Genomic DNA, 18,163 nt, shown 5'->3' with positions numbered 1-18,163 from the left:
TCTTGCTTGAGCTTGCTACTTGCCAAAAACGATCTTGCACGTTGGATTTATTTGGTCTAAAATTACTTCTAAAGTAAAATGATTAAACACTAAAATAATACAGACAGGCGTCTGTTTCAGAGCTTTTCTCAGCACAAGATTTGTATATAATGATTGTATACGTCAGAGCGACTGACAGTATTAACACGCTCGTAGCCACTCACTGTGGACTCAACACAGGAACCCGGTAAGATTTTTTATACTTAGTGTTTACAATTATCATTGATCGTGATACACAACACCATTCCCAGGTCAACCACGATCGACTCAATAATAGGGCTAGCATAGTCTGTTAACCGCTTTTGTTTCATTCTATGGGGTAAACTAAATGTATACAGATACATTAATAGCGCTTGTGTCTGGTTGAACATTGAACTTATGACTCGGATTCAACATATAGTTATATTTTGTAACGCATATTTGCTGATAAAACTGTAGTTAGTCGTACTACCATTCATATGCCTTAATTATTAAATTATTTATCTATCAAATTTATGAACTAGCGTATCACAGATAAGAAATTGACTTTTGCTATAAATACAGGAGTTTGTTCGGATCTTAACTCTGCCAATGCCGGTCCCAAGCCCGGATGAGAAAAGAGGAGGGTTGAATTAGAGTTCGAGCTTTCCACCGTAAAACGTCAACGCCGAATGTCTGGCAGCGGTTAATTAGCCGGACCCAAATAAGGCTTCAGCGGCCTTGAAGAGCTAAATCTCTTCCAAAAGCACTGCCGTGGAAAGACGCGGGAACCCACCATGTGTATTTTTCCAAGAAAGCCTCATGAGGCTACGACCCTTAGGATTGAGGATTATCGACGCAAGGAGATTCTGATCTAAGGGTAGATAGAAAATAGGGTACATAGAAATAGACAGGGTACAAAGGTACAAATGCAACTCTTGGACTTGGTTTTTATATTCTGAAACCTTCCTGCATTCTCTGTTCGGTCTATTAATACAGAGGCTGATAATAATAAAGTAATAAGTACGTTACATGCAGCGGTAAACTCATTTATCAAAGTTTCGTCCCGTCACGAGCAGTTTCCGTCTACGCCGTATCGATTACCAATTAATGGAACTACATATTAACAGCGATATTCCTTTATGAGAAATTCGGCACAATTTTTAAGGTATATCTGTGATTGCGACATGTGTTTGTGTACTATGTGTTCTAAAATAAGCCTTTATTGCTGTTATTTAAATCCTACTTTTAATAAAGTATTTGGGTTAGCGTTCGATATGGTTTTCATAACAGTTTGTCTCTCGACAAAGGCCTCCTCTAAAGATTTGCAATATTCTCTATTTTTGTCCATTCGACTCTTTATTTATTTATTTTATTTATTACTATGTGCTCTAAAACAATATACTAATACTATTGTTTTTCTGTTTACCAATTTTCAAACCAGTGAGTTAGGTTCTTTATTCTTACCTTAGTAAGGTAATGTAAAATTTCATTGGGATAGCCAATAGTTTACAGTACAACCAAAAACACAATTAGCCAGGTAGCTAAATTAGCCAGCAACTAAATGTAAATAATAAATTGAAAAGTTTTTTTCCACCTTAATATGAAAACGTAACGCCATATAAACAGGGCAAATTGAAAATAATACAGTAAATTAAATTTAATGTTAAATTATCCGTGAATAATTTCGATCATTGGTCTAGAACTACTTAGATGATTAATGTTTAATACATTATAATAACTTGTACAGTTTGAGATCTTTATATTTATTATTTGGGCACACTTTATTGCTTATATCAAGACTATTTCCCCCTTACTGTCTACTAGCATTTTGCTGAATTGAAAAATGACTATTTGTGTGCAGGTATTTTAAGATTAAAAAGGTTTTTTTTCTTTTCTGTAGAACCTTCTCGATATTCGTCAAAGGATAGATCGAAACAAAACAAAAAAAAAAGACACGTCAAACGAGCGACCCATACAAGGCGATTTCTGTGAACTATGACGCGCACGCCGACAGAGGAAGTTTTCATTCATGCGCTCAGACTATGAATAATGTGTTCGATGCGACGGAAACGGCTTCCGGTGCACGGTCGGATGGTTTGGGCGCTCGTCTGCGAGGCCTCTTATCTTTTTGCTTTGCGAGCAAAGAGGCCAACTTCGATGGATTCGAAATTGATTCAATCGGGAGTTTTTTTTCTTTCCATTTTGATATATGCTCTTTGTCCACTAGTAATAAACTTGTAACAATTACTCAGTATAACGCTTGGAATTTAATGTAAAGTTAGGGCCGCGTATTTAACGATAAATAAAGTTACGCCAAAATCAAACATCATGGCCGATCATATTTGTTATCTCGTAACTTTCTCGTATTTTTACGTAAGAATATAAGATAAATCACAAAAATACATCGCAAAAGGATAAATCTTAAGTTCATAATAGTGAGTAATAATCATACTTTCAGAGTACGTTTCACTATTTTATGATAAGAAAGTGATTAATGATACTCATATACATTGTATGAGACATGAGCTCGAATTTTCAATTGCATCAAGGAGCACACGACTTCTCAGCAGAACAACATTGCCTCAATAGATAGGATAGTTAACTAATGTAAACGGATGCTCAAAAAAAAATACCAGTGCAAAAAAGAACACTGAAGATTCAAATAAAGTTATGTAACGAGAAAAACGGACATAGTTAAACAATCTGTCAATTAATGACAGATGTCAGTCACATTGTCAATGTTACGAATGTCAATTATAGACATATACGTAATATAAACTTAAGAGAACCTACAAACGTACGCAAGAAAATAAACTGAAGATTCTACTACTACGGACTAGAGTAGTTAAAAAATGGGGCTCGTTCCAAAGCCGGATGGTATGTGGCAAAAAAAGATCTCTGGAAACGCACTGTGGATGAACGCAGTGGCTTCAGGTAGTATGGATGAACTCCACTCCGGTGGCGGGCGGTGCGATAGTAAAAACGAGATGATGGAATCATTTCAAATAATTTCTCAGAGCACTCCCCATGGGACATGCGGTACAAAATGCAGAAAAAAGTGAAGTCCCTCCGCAGACCCAGAGGTTCAAAACGATCCGTGAGAACGGGATTATAGACAATCCGAACGGCCCTCTTCTGTATGGAGTCAAATGGAAGTTGCTGGTATTTGGGAGCCTCAGCCCAGAGATGGGAACAGTACTCCACGCGAGGCCGGACTTGTGCTTTATGGTAGATGATTAAGAAGATTAAGGTCGCGTAACCTTATCTTTTGTGCTAAAAGTAACTTAACCTGATGTATAATACCAATTCGAGAACGAAACGAAAACTAAGACGAGTCAATATTGAACAAGCGAACATTCTAGAATTAGTTGCTTAGATATCGCCCGTCTGCTCTTCAGCTTTTATACCGAGATAATTTCTTTGTAAATCAACATTAATGAATATTTCATTCGCAATTTATTGCTGGCACATTTATTTATTGAAAACCCATTATCTTGATCGGATGAATGATATAATCAATTATTGGTTCGGTTTTACTCTTTATACAAATTGTTTTATGCTGACAATAATTACCTACTTCATTATTATTCCACCGATTGTTTGATGAATCAGTTTTCAATTGAATTTTAGCGGATGAGGGTTTTTTTTTGTACTACCTAGTACTACGTGGCTTTCAATGCTCATGGACATTACGAAGCGATTGCTGCCGCCCGCTCTGCAATTTGAGGCAATAGTTGAAGCATAAATCTACAGAACCTATGAACGACCTTATATTTGTGATTAAATTTGATTGATTGTTTGACTGATTTCGGTAGGCAGCGGCCTAGCTCTACCCCTGGCATTGCTGAAGTCCATGGGCGACGGTAATTTCTCACCATCAGGTGGGCCATGTGCTCGTCTGCCTACAAGGGCAATAAAAAAAAGTGGGTTGTGTCTATGGGTTAATACGCACGTCGACGAGTTCGACAAGGATGGTGACTGGTGCTTGAAGAGCCTAAAAGCACCGGGAGTGGATCCAGGGGATCCGACAAGACATGTTTTGGGCTACGGCGGCTTTGCTTTGCCTCGTCGCCTGGTCGGACTATAAATGTTAGTATGTAACGGAATCTTTGAACATGATTTTGACTCCCTTCAAAAAGTCGGATTAACTCAAAATTTGGTATACTTATTAAGGACCGATAATAATTCAACATTAAAAAAAAAATGAAAAAAAATATGAAAAAATTGAAATTCAACTAAAAAATTAAATATAAATAATAGTTTAAAAAACTAACAAAATAATACGCTTTTATAGAAAATCTAACTAAAAAATAGAAAATAAATTTTAATAAATTTGAATTAAAAATAATGTTTATTATTTATAATATTAAAATGTATAATTTATTAATAATATCTATTCGTTTTTGTTCGATATTTGAGCATAATCTTGAGAGATAAGCTTGCATATTATATATGCGTTCCAAACAATAACCTCCAGACCATCGGTCTATCGAACAAATATCACATGGGAGGTATTTCTTTTAACGTAGTATTCAGTGGCATTCGACTTCAGCAAAGAAAAAAATATATTATTCCTTAAATGGGTGAACGAGTTCACGGTCCACCTGGTGTTATGTGGATACATAGCCCATAGACATTAACAACGTAAATTCCGTCGCCCATCGGGAGACATGAGCTCTAAGGACTTAGTTTGTAAGTAAAAGGGTTTCCCCACTCTTGAATTTGAAACGTTACGACATAAATAAATAGGCAGCACGGTGATACCTAGCCGTGCGGACTCACAAGATGTCCTACCACCAGTAAACCTGTCTTTTGTCACAACAAAATTACAGACGCGAAAAAAAAATGATTAATGGTATTTTTTTGAAGTGCTTTATATTTGAAAGAAGATCAAAAGGTGACTAGCCTTTCAATAGTTAATTTATTCACGATTTTAACCCGTTTGTGTCACGGGCCTTTTGTGTGCACCCAAGACCGTAGCGTAGGAAATTAAAGATTCTATCTTCGTAACAAACTCAACTTGGAATAGCATTAAATAGAACAAAACACGAAATTGTGTGCAGGCAAGCGATTGTGGTTTTTATTTTTCCGAGATTGAAATTTAAATTGGTTTGTGTTTTGTTCGAATGCGCGCTCTGCAGTAAATGTTTCGGCCGTGATAAGTGGGTCGTTCTCTTACGAAAAAGTTTTTCCTTTTAATTTTCAAAACAAAACCGTTTTTGTTCGTTGTAAACGCGTAGAATGCGCTCGTAGTTTTAACGGGTTTCAGAGAGCCTATTCACAATGTTACGTCAATGCAGCTGAACCAGCGAAATTTTCCTCGCATTTTTTAACCATCTATTAGGGTAAATTCCCGAAAATTTCACAAATTATGTAGGCGATTATATTACTGGTGGTAGGACCTCTTGTGAGTTCGCACGGGTAGGTACCACTACCCTGCCTATTTCTGCCGTGAAGCAGTAATGCGTTTCGGTTTGAAGGGTGGGGCAGCCGTTGTGACTATACTTGAGACCTTAGAACTTATATCTCAAGGTGGGTGGCGCATTTACGTCGTAGATGCCTATGGGCTCCAGTAATCACTTAACACCAGGTGGGCTGTGAGCTCGCCCACCCATCTAAGCAATAAAAAAGGCGAGTTAGATTTATTAGGCGTTTTGTTCCTTCAGCACAGAAATATACATCTGATACCTATAACTTGTTTTTAATTGCACTTTCCTGTGCAATTAGATTCAGCCGATGACGTAATCATATCCTAGTTAAATGGAGAGATAGTCATTATACAATACGATTGAGACTTCCAACACTTTTTTTTTATAAAAGAAAAAATACGTTCCTAACACGAATGTTTGTCCGATGTGGGAATCAAACCCATGACCCTCGACGCGAGAGTCAGAAGAAGCGCTAACTACTGCTCCACCGAGTCAGTCTATCTATAGGATCCGGTAACCACATGACACCAGGTGGACCATTGATTTCTTTCAATGTGAAGTAAAACCTTCAGAATTATTCTATTACATTCTCTCACAGACTATAAAAAATGAATTCTATGAACGTATATGTTTGTCTCTTTTTAATGTCGTTTTTGGAACGAAGTTCCTTATCGCTCGTTGTGAAAGGGGGCTAGACGGAAAAAATTCTTACGAAAAGTTGTCACGACACTTTTTAGATCCGTCATTCTGACCAATCAACGTGTAGGCGCTTATCGCGTGACATTGCTCGTATCCGATTGGTCCGCGTAATGAGTACAGTTTCTCGAGATAGCGTTTCAACAATAGTAATTTAGTTCATAGTATTGTTTTTTTCTTCTTCATAATGCCGTAATTTATTATTATAACTTAAAAAAAAAAAATTACAATTCCTTCACTAATTGATCGAAAGGAACTTCGTTCCATCCGGGTGTCCCTTGACACCTCTGAAGTTTTTTTCGTTACATCGAGTTTCAAATCACATTGATGTTAAAGAAGATTTCTTTTAAAAAAGAAATGGGTTAGATTATGGATGTTTCTCGCTACTAAACCCTGTAAATATGTACATTAACTGTATTATCGACGTCAGAGATCCATTGCAATAACGACTGCTCGGTATCCAGACCAGGACATGTGATCGCTAGGGGTTTTTTAAAAAAAAAAATTATTGCTTGATGGGTGGACAAGTTCACGGCCCACCGGAGCCCATAGACATCTACACCTTAAGACGAGAGTTCAAAGGTGCCAGTTTCTACAGTGCAACGGCTGCACCACCCTTCTATTGCTTAGATGGGTGGACGAGCTCACAGCACACATAGTGTTAAGTGGTTACTGGAACCCATAGACATCTACAACGTAAATGCGCCACCTATCTCGAGATATAAGTTCAAAGGCCTCAAGTATAGTTGCAACGGCTGCCCCATCCTTCAAACCGAAACGCATTACTGCTACACGGCAAAAATAGGCGGGATGGTAGTACCTACCCGTGCGGATTCACAAGACGTCCTACGACCGTCCATTAGTAAAGCGTTCTACTACCAGTAATATATGTAACTAACTATATAAGTACTTAATGTTACCCACACAGTAGTACTTTATGAGAATGCTACCTCTGTTTAAGTGCATTAAGTTCATTCACTGAACATGGACAAACCATTGTTATTTAGATGCGTTTTTAACTAATCTACGTGTGTTTGAGCAATAATGAAATCTGGCTACAGATAACGCTTAGAATACATTCTTACATAACGTGTATCATAACTTAAGTTTACGCTAAGCAATTTTTTTGGAGATAAAATACTCATCTTAAAGTCACCGGATTACGTAATTATACGGTCTATTTTACCGACAGCGGAGCAAGATGTCTGTGAAACAAGAAGTACTTAATTTGCATGTAACTAACCTATTTTTTTTTTTTCTTGATTACGAATTTGGCTGCAGCTCCTTTCCTCGTTTCATTAATCTTAGAGCTTTTTTCCTTGTTATTAAGACGTGTAATTTTATACGCTTGTGTTTTTGGAATTTAATTATTAGGACAGGTTTTTTTTAGTTACTCGACAGTAATAACGCTCTTAGCGGGAATGGGTCCACTTAGCCTGTAACCCTGTATATTTATGTATATGTATTTATTTAAGTACTATGTATTATGTATGTTATATATACACATAATATATGTTTAAGTAATATCCCCTTCACACTACACCTACCAAGCTTCATCTCTGCACTCCCCTAAGGTAGACTGTTAGAGAATGCCTATGGCATTAAGTCCGCCTTTATACTTTCTAGTATAAGAAGTTATAAATAAAAAAAATAAAAAAATTACAAACCGTATGTGAGGCGCTAAGAAGAGATGAAAAGCAAAAGATTTTATTTTCGCTTCTTTACCGATATTAGCAGAAGAGTCGTTAATAGATAAAAAAGAAAGGGTATAATATATTTTTAAACACCCACGCCTTAATGCTCACAAAAAGATTTAACTTTAGTACCATAAAATGGTATAACATGTATCATTACGTATCAAATTTATTTCAATAATAATTATTTGCAATGCTTTTACCATGAGATCTGTTATTTTATCGTCTTTACGATTAAGAACGAACTAATGGACCAAAGCTTGGGATGAAGTTGTCGAGGGCCGTTACAAACTGACTGATTAATTTTGTGCTTAGAATCTTTTCTATTTCCAAGACAAAAAATAAATTGTGAGACGAGTTTAATTTTCATTTCGTTTTCTACGACTGGCAGTGACTGTTTACCAGCAGGGGATCCTTGACACATCATTATGGATCCTCCCGATCCATTAACGGTGCTTTTAGGTACCTCAAGCACCGGTCACCGTCCTCGCCGAACCCGTAGTTTGCGACGAAGGGCTCGACGAGTAAATTCACCCATAGACACAGCCCACTAAGTTTCTCGCCGTATCTTCGCAGTGGGTCGCGTTCCGATCCGGTGGTAGATTCCGCGAAGCACTGCTCTTGCTAGGGCCACTGTTAGCAACACTTCCGGTTTGAGCCCCGTGAGCCACGTTAGGGTGAAGCTGAAATAATCTCTTAATACTATCAGCACAGGCAGGGAAAAAAAGTGGATCATATGCTTGTTTGCCTACGATGGCAATATACAGATCTTAAATTCCGTCAATTTACGGCCATCATAAGTGACTCCTCTAGGTTTACTCATATAAGCAAACAAAAGAGCAAATGTCTTGCGTAATATTGACATTTGAATGGCTGCAAAAAAAAATTAAAGATGGCGACTAATTGTCTCTTTAAAATACCGGCTGTGAAATAATCAAGGTTGGCGTTACAATTAAACACGAATGCTTTTGTTTATTGAGATGTTTTATTAATGAAATCAGAATAATTTACATTGTAAAAAATACTCCATAGTTTTTTTTTATATGCTAATGTTACATTTCAGGTGAATTGGCTCGACTTTACATTCATTTTAAATTTAAGTTAGATCTTTAATTTAAATCTAAATGTTTTAGACGACGTTTCTACATTTAAAAAATATGTTATTTAACGTTTTGGTACGTTCACACTCAAATTTATATTATTTTATCTTTTTTCTATTTAAAATAACGACAAACGTAGGATTAGTTGTAGGTGAGTGTGAACAAACCATTAATTCGATTTATATCTAAAAGGGAGAAGAATCAGTTCAACGGTAAGCCTAATTTATTTTTCTTTGGCATTGAAAGCGACTTTTAGATAGAAAAAAATATTCTAATTTTCAATGAGGATCGCTAATAACGAAGAGGAAAGATTTTCTTGAATCTTACATTACTTATACAAATTTCGAAGAAATCACACACGATTTCTGTAACATCCGACAAACTTCGCATCGGTTCGTCAACAACTAATCATTATTATTATTTAAAAACGAGAACCCGATTCTCGCAGAAGGCTTCGCAATCTATTTTAAACGTATCTAATTTACTTACATTAAAATTTTACAATTAACCGTCTTAAAATTAAAAGCTGCATCTTTGGATTCCTATAACACAGTCTAAATGGAACTACATTACTGAACTGTCAGGAATAAATACTAAAGTAAACGATATGTATTTGATAATCTAATTGAATTTCCCCCGTTCATAAGAGGACTGTGTCATTTTTATTACGCACTAGCAAATTTTTTGTTCTAGCCGTCGCGACATCAGTCTCTACGGGAATTTAGGTAAAAAGAAGTAATTGTAGAATTAAAACAGTCCACTAGTCACTTATCCTGAATTAAGAATTTTAAAGAGGTAAAACAATGGAACAGTGTACGCGGCAAAAAAATGCAAAGCATCGTTCTTGTTTTATGCAGTGTAATTCTGTAGTTATTTCTCCATTGCAATTCAATTGAAGATGAATTTAGATTAAACGCTGCTTTTCTCACTTTTGTTTACTCTAAAAAAGTTTATTTGGGTCATGTAAACGAAAAAGGAAATAATATTCTAGTGCATAAAGATGATTTTCTACTAACGTCTTTTAAACGCTGTTCCGACAAGGTATTTGGCCAAATTCGTGTTAAAAAACTAGAAAATTATTAACACTGTAACTACCCTAATATCTAATCACGTCTAATCAACAATTAATTGACAAATAAAATACATTAGAAGCTCGAATAGATACAGCGAAAGTAAAGTCAAAATTTGAAATGAATGTATTTTTTTTTTGTCTAATTAAATTTTTTTACAATACATTTTTACACATGACAGATCACAACGAATTTTTGTAAATTGAAAAGTAAAAGTGTGTTAATTGAAAATAAGGTCACTGGACGGACAGACACAGGTTTCAAACTTAAAAAAAACGTGCATTAATCTAGTTCAAATAAAGCATGTATTAAAAATATCTTAAACAAATAATATCCAATGCGCTTATTGGAATAATTACTGTCGCTTATTGAACTTATGATAACAGAATCTCGCGATAAACAAGAATGTTTCAACAAATAGTATCCGATAAAGTTCTCCTCTTCTGAGAATTCGAAGACTGAAGAAGTACATATTTGTGATATTATTACTCCGCCTGCCAGTCTCCCAACATTCTAAGCTTATGTTCGACATGTCATAAATGACAAAGTATGAGGTAACGTAAATACATAACAAAAAATAAAACTTTTTAGAAACAATTTGGTAAATAAACTAGCTTCTGCATCAAATGAGACGTTTCTACCTGGTATTTATTTTATTCGAGGTCAAAAACTTTTGTAACTTATCAGCACTATTCAGTTCAATATTAAGCGCCCACTGAAAAATATAGATGAGCATAATTAGTTTAGTAAAATAAAATATGAATTGTTTACGTTCAAGTAAAACCTAAATGCTTCCGCATTAAACAATGCTATCGTAGTCATCTGCACATATATAAATTCATAGATGAAACCGAGGTTAATACAAGGCTTAACGAATATAAAAGAGAAGTCATCTTGATGACAAGATGAGTTCTCTTTTCTTAGCAATGACCGTCGTCAGTACTCCAAGGATTATTATGGTAGAGTTTATACAAATCTTAAGCTTCGATTAAGCTTTGAAAGTGATTTGTATTAATAGGTCTTGCGAAACCTCAAGTATTGCAAACATACCGTACAGTTCATCAATGAATTTGATCTATGAATTACGTAAGGTTGTTCCGCCAGTCTTCGTCGCTGTGGGCGGTACAGTTGGTGGCGCACCACCTCGACTGGGCGGTGGGCGGGCAGGGCGCGCCGCCGGGCCGCTGCCGACGTATGATCCGCCGCGTGCGCATCGCCGAGCCGACGCAACCGCCGTCGCTGCGGCAAGCGCTCCACTCGCTCCAGTCTGACACCCGGCAGCTTAGCAACCCTGTTGAGGAGACTGAACGTGTTAATCACAGGTTACATTAAGATAAGCTTTTTTGTTGAACCAGGGAATGGCAACACATAGAGGAATACACAGGAAAAAAAGAGAGAGAGAGAGAAAGAAAGACAGACAGACAGACAGAAAGAAAGAAAGAAAGATTTGTTGTACCGCTAAACAAACAAAAATCAAAAAAAGCGCAATGGGCGATCTTATCGTTTAGAATAATCTCTTCCAGACAACTATCAGGTGGACAAGTCATTCATTGTCTGGAAAATTTGATATAATTATATCGAGGGTCAGAGGCTATTTGGTTTAAGCGACATTTTTGTAGCTTCACAGGAGAGCCATTTAAAGATTAAAATTTGGAAAAAACATCATGACAAAAACAGTAAACATAATTGAAGTTCAATCAAAAACATCGAATTGTTGATACTAATACCAAATAAAACGGACCTTTAATTACAATGAATACTTTCGTTTAACTTTCACTTAATACAAATCGCCTTTCACCCTTCGATATGTACATATACATTACTTACTTGTCCTTTTCCGTCGTCTCCGCTCGGCGGGGTCAGTATTGTCAGCTCGGAGCTTGCGTCGCCTCCGCGCTCGGGCCCGGCGCGCCAGACTTCGCAAAGCCGAGCGCTCACTTGCGGTCGGTCCAGACGTGGGCAACTCGTTCGCTGATCGAGGCTCCTCGGTGGTACTCGATGAATTGACACTAGAAGAGCGTTTTGTTCGTGAACGCAAATCAAAGGACATTCGTAATCTTCTATATTACGGACTTAATCTGGTGAACATAGGCCTATGCCACAAGCCTCGCCACACTCTACTGGTGGTAGGACCTCTTGTGAGTCCGCCCGGGTAGGTACCACCATCTTGCCTATTTCTGACGTGAAGCAGTAATGTGTTTCAGTTTGAAGGGTAGGGCAGCCGTTATAACTATACTGAGACCTTGGAACTTGTATTTCAAGGTGGGTGGCGCATTTACGTTGTAGGTGTCTGTGGACTCCTGTAACCACTTAACACCAGGTGGGCTGTGAGCTCGTCCACCCATCTAAGCAACAAAATAAATGTAAAAATTGACCTTATATCCCATGATGAATAATAGCATTTGCTTTGTCTGTAGGCTTAGTTCAACGTTTTATAGGCCATGTCTTGTTCTGCCTATTTAGCCATGTGACCTGGCACAGTGAACTAGGGTTACGAGGAAACAGTTTTGAACTTACATAGTGTAATATGAATAAGCCCCATCGGGTGTGGTTAAAGCGCCGTCAACGTATATCCTGGGTGCTTGCTCGGCTCGTTCCACTTCCTCTGCGACAGAGAGCGCCCTGTTCCCATCGAGCACGTCAATATTGTTGTGACTCATCTTGTCGAGTTGTAGAACGTCGTATTTTTTATCGTCGCTCGTTCGATGGAATACCTCTGTTAATTCGTATTCCCGAAGCTGAGAACGAAGACAGAGATCAGAAGGGCTTTTATTAGCAACGAAAATATTTTGTATTTGTTACTAGCTGACCCGGCAGACTTCGCAGTGCCTCAATCGATAAATAAAAGACCTAAACTTTTGTATAAAATAAACTTAAAACAAACAAAAGGAATCCGTCCGACGGAGGACACATCAAAGGGAAAACAAAATTGTTATTTTTACTTAATTCCGAGCATTTTCATATTTATCTACCTTTTAAACCTTCTCTGGACTTCCACAAATAATTCAAGACCAAAATTAGCCAAATAGGTCCAGCCGTTCTCGAGTTTTAGCTAGACTAACGTACAGTAATTCATTTTTATATATATAGATATTTGTTGTTGTCAAACAGGCTTCGCTGTGACTAGTGCGAAACATTGTGTTAAACACACGTATTCTAGCATTAAAGGTACCTTAATCACAAGTGAAGTGTATATAACTGTCAATAAAATCAGACAAACGTGGTGACTACTTAGAACTAATGGCCGTATTCTGAGCCCACACAGGTAGGTACCTCTACCGTGTCTATCACAGCCGCGAAACAATCATCCGTTCTGATTTGAGAGATCCGCTGCACACTAAAATAGAGGCTCTAACTTCATGTATTATCACATTCGTCAGAACCTTGCAGTCCTCAGGGACTTCATGATGTTTTGTGAGCTAATGGGATTAGTGAATAACCAGTGAACCATTCAACGTGCCGTAAAACTTGCTCCTAAAAATATTCCTTAGATGAAAACACTCAAAACCCAACTTATATTTTTTGTTTCACACGAAATGTAAAATAACTAAATAATTTTTAATTCTCATCTCCGGTATCAGAATCTGCTAAGAGAAATATCCTAAAAAAATATGTAAACGAATAGATTCATAGATTAATTGACAGGCGAGATCTAGGGTATCATAGCTTAGATTCGTCTGCAAAATGCTATGGCGTTTCATTACAAATTTAATAAAAGCCTAAGATTTTAAAAAAAATTAATAATGGACACGTGTTTATTCTTTTAAGGATATTCTTCTCTGTATATTTTCTTTTCGATTTCTAACATGGACTCCAAAAATTGCAACAATACCACAAATCCAAGGTTCCACTTTTTACATTTGCATAAATAGTCTGGATACAACTGTCTATACTAATATTATAAAGAGGAAATATTTGTTTGTTTGTTTGTTTCGAATAGGCTCCGAAACTACTGGACCGATTTGAAAAATTCTTTTTCCATTAGAAGCCGACATTGTCCCTGATGAACATAGGCTACTTTTTTTTAATTTTTTTTATTTTATTTTTTTGGTTTCATGTGTGTTTTAATGTTTCCGAAGCGAAGCGAGGGCGGGTCGCTAGTCGCTAATAAAGGTGGTCGAAAATTTGTTTACTTAAAAAGCGATTTTAAGTCTTTTTAAGATATTTAGACTTTCAAATCACTCACTTTAATGAACTGAAAGGTCGCTATAGGCGGTAGTCTTCTCAAATGGGGATAGAAAAATGAACCGGCTGGATGCGAGGGGTATTTCGAAGTGATGCGATAGGCAACTCCTTGAGGAGCTGTCGTCCAATTCGGTGCTGTAAACGAAAAGCCGTTGTCTGTGCCAGCATCGAGAGGATCTACCTGCAGGCAAAACAATATTTTAGTTTTGTAATAATAGGAACCAAAGTACCTTGGGACTCTGAGAATCAACGATATTTCAACAATAATTGACTCCGATAGTTAACGCCTGTCCCAATCGTACAATAGCTAGGATCTATAACCGAAAAGCAACTACTATGTAAGCAAAACTTGCATTACCATATACTTGCCAATCATAATGGTGATACAACAATTATAGATGGTGAAAATTTAAATTTGAACATTCCATTATATTCACTCAAACAAGGCGAGATATTAGGGATATGTATTATGATATTAGGGATGTGTACCAGACATTTCGATTACTGCAAATATTCATGCTCACCTCAATAGTTATGCTGTCCAGCCAATTGCCATCGACGCAAAGATCAAAACTGTCCACACCGATGAACCAGTCCGGAGATGGAACCATGCGCGCCATGACAGATACCTAGAGAATAATAAATTTGAACATAAGAGACATGGAAACCAAATATATGGATCGATCATTCTCTCCCGAAGTCAAATACCAGCCTCCAATGGAATCCCAGGTAGGAGAGGTAGGAAGATTCCGTGGACAACATTAAGCAAATATATCAAAGCTAGGTTTTTTTTTGTTTGTTAAAGATGACCTTACCGAAATCCTAATCGTAATTGGTTACTACCTTAAATAGACAATGTCAGTGTTAAAGGCACAACCGAGCAATAATGCTTATTAATATTTTCAAAGCTACTATAAAAAAGGTACAAAATCAGGTATTTGAACTTCAAGGGTTGTTCTGATAGTATGACACCCGACTATTGGTACTGTATGACGCGACTTAGTCAGGTTTCAAATCTTGCAAGTAGACTCAAAATTTGTATATAAAAAACGTACTAAAGGTCAGAAGGGACACAATAAAACATTGTGTCGTGAAATGAAATTCGCAAAAAACATAATTTTTCGTAAATACTTACGGCCAAACATATTATTTTTACTTTACCGCACGGATTGGTGTCTCAATCCTGCTTGTTTCTGTCGCAAAATACATGTCCAATTCGGACAACCGTTATACACAATACAATATCATCGAGATTTCGAAATAACAAGCAGGCGGACACGTTGTCATATAACCCAATGAGTTACTCGCCGGATCTTCTCAGTGGGCCGCGTTTCCGATCCGGTGGTAGATTCTGCGAAGCACGGCTCTTGCTAGGGCTAGTGTTAGTAACGTCACCAGCTTAGAGCCCCGTGAGCTCACCTACTCGCTCGGTGAATCTAGTATGACCCCTTGAGGTCACTAGAATGGGTAGGAAAAATAATTCTCATATCTATGGCATCTACTTAATAAGGTAAAAGTAATTCCTAGAACTCAATAAAATGGAAACGAACTTATTTCCAAATCAAGAATGCTTAGAAATATTTAAAAACTACTGCAATGAGATGATCAACAAGTATGTACGCGGCAGTAATTAAAATAAGTTAGGGTAGCTTATTTTAATTACTGCAGAGCAAAATCTCGTTTCCTACACATTGTATATACACGATCCTGAAGTAACAGGTCATGCAGCGTGCGGCAGGCACATGTCTAGCTCAAAAGGCTAAGTAATTAACGCGTCAACAGCACGCCCGGCCTGACGTCACTACGTATCTAGTCGTGCCTCGTTCTATGGATTGGCATTGTTTGTAGACAGTAGCAAGTATAACGACTATTCGTATTTGCTTATGCGCTAAAACAGAGATTTAAGCTCATCCGGGTTTTTTTCTGCTGAATTAATTTTTACTCTTCGAATGCTATGCTCAAAAGGCATTTTTTATTTATTTCCATTAGCTACTTATTCTAATTTGAATGCCAGTAAAATGTAAAACAGAAATTCAAATGAGTAACGAAAAAAAAACCCACTAATTTATTTTTCGTCAGAAAAACATTTTCAAGATTTTATTACTTGATTAATAATTATTACGGTCGTCAAAGGTTTCCTTAACGAGCATTTTTATATCCGAACACCGCCTAAGAAACTTAATTATGACCATGTTTTATTAAATTCGATTTTACGGCTCGTTTTTGTTTAATGATAATTTCGCCGTAGGAAGTTTCATTATTTGACTTCAGTTTTTTTATTATTAAGAAGGATTATCTCGACTCATCCGCAGAATATAGTCCTATCTGTAGGATTGATAGTTTTCAGTAGAGGTTAAAGAAGTTGTTGACTTGTGTAACTTTTAAACGGTGCGACTTGTTGTTTAAATTTTTTGGTATGTTGTTACTACGTCTCAGCTTTGTTAAATACTGTGTAGTTTATAACTGTTATTCTTTTATTTCTGGAGATAGTGAGTTCTATATTAACATAAGACGTTTTATGGCAAAACAGCGAGGGTCCTTAGTGAACGTTACACGTTACTTTATGGACACATGTAAATTAAATGACGTTCTATATTAACATGAGTCGGTTTTCTTTGGAATTACTAACTACTAATGAGTCCTACGTAAATAACAACCTTGAAATATTTAAACATAACGTTCCTCATATCATCACTGCCCTCCTATATAACTAAATAAAAAAGATAGTAATTATTTAAAATCGTTTATTAAGTGAAAAAATCTCAAAACTGGTATAAAGAATCATCATAAACAGCAATCATAACACTAAAAATTACAAAAAACTTACAGGTTCATGTATCAATTAGAACATTGCAGGACGCAGACGCGGACGAAGATAATAAAACTAATTTTTTTTTATAATAACAACATTAAAATCAGCAGTCTCAAAGTTTTTTTTTATTGCTTAGATGGGTGGACGAGCTCACAGCCCACCTGGTGTTAAGTGATTACTGGAGCCCATAGACATCTACAACGTAAATGCGCCACCCACCTTGAGATATAAGTTCTAAGATCTCAGTATAGTTATAACGGCTGCCCCACCCTTCAAACCGAAACGCATTACTGCTTCACGACAGAAATAGGCGGGGTGGTGGTACCTACCCGTGCGGACTCACAAGAGGTCCTACCACCAGTAAACTATCTACTCACTAATCGTAGAACTAATCTACTAATCACTAATTTATAATAATCAGCCTTCATAATTAATCAATCAGTCTTACATAGTAACCTAGACTTATAACTGGTGCACATACTTAATAGCAATAAAATGGCATGTAGACAAACATTAAATATTATAATTAACATCGCTTCGCTAAATTAGTAGGAATAAAAAGAGGAAGCAGACACTAGATAAAATTATTCCGATAGATTATCATCCGATTCTTCAGAAGCAGTAACAGTTATGTGATGTGGCAAAGAGTTAAAGTATGGAGTTCCTCTAAGGGAATAAGTTCTGAGCGGCACATATCCATTAAATCTTTATATTTCGCAGCAGGAATCATAATAGGTCCAGAATATGCAGCTTTTAGTTCAGCTTGTACCGAGTTCCTCGTATTACTACGAATTACTAAAATATCATAATCAGGTTGAGCTGGATCATATTTAAAAAACAAATTTGTTGGGATGTTATTCCAGTTAATCTTCTTGCCCTTAATGTCTTTGATCCAAACCTTATTATTAACAAGACTTTTAAAGTCGAATACGTCATCCTGGGTTACGTTTCAAACAACATAGGGTTCTCCTTCATTCTTGGCCCATCTTACTAATAAACGCCATTAATGAGGGGTATATATAGTTTTGGTTTGAGAAGCTCTCTTGATGACAGAGTGGATACTGTCCCCCTCATTTTAGGTATGCCCTTTCTGTAAAAACCGGTGTGTAATGTATATGTTGAACTTTTTTGTGGCATAAATGTATAATGAATATACAAAGCGATTACAATTTTGGCC

General features: G+C 36.7%; 1 protein-coding gene across 1 annotated transcript in view; it reads right to left on the bottom strand.

Moving 5' to 3' along the window:
• Positions 1 to 8,785: 8,785 nt before the first annotated feature.
• Positions 8,786 to 18,163, bottom strand: part of LOC101741469 (spondin-2) — a 63,067-nt gene continuing 53,689 nt past the window's right edge. Inside the window, exons 4-8 of the mRNA XM_004921703.5 lie at positions 14,699 to 14,803; positions 14,176 to 14,355; positions 12,507 to 12,727; positions 11,817 to 11,998; positions 8,786 to 11,280 (exon numbers count right to left, since the gene is read on the bottom strand). Coding sequence (XP_004921760.1) covers positions 11,072 to 11,280; positions 11,817 to 11,998; positions 12,507 to 12,727; positions 14,176 to 14,355; positions 14,699 to 14,803 — 897 coding nt within the window. The 3' untranslated portion in view covers positions 8,786 to 11,071. The remainder of the gene's footprint in view (positions 11,281 to 11,816; positions 11,999 to 12,506; positions 12,728 to 14,175; positions 14,356 to 14,698; positions 14,804 to 18,163) is intronic.

This window comes from Bombyx mori, chromosome 23, assembly GCF_030269925.1.
Source record: "Bombyx mori chromosome 23, ASM3026992v2".
NCBI lineage: Eukaryota > Metazoa > Arthropoda > Insecta > Lepidoptera > Bombycidae > Bombyx > Bombyx mori.
The sequence above is the reverse complement of the archived record's forward strand: the minus strand, read 5'-3'. Positions and strand labels throughout refer to the sequence as shown.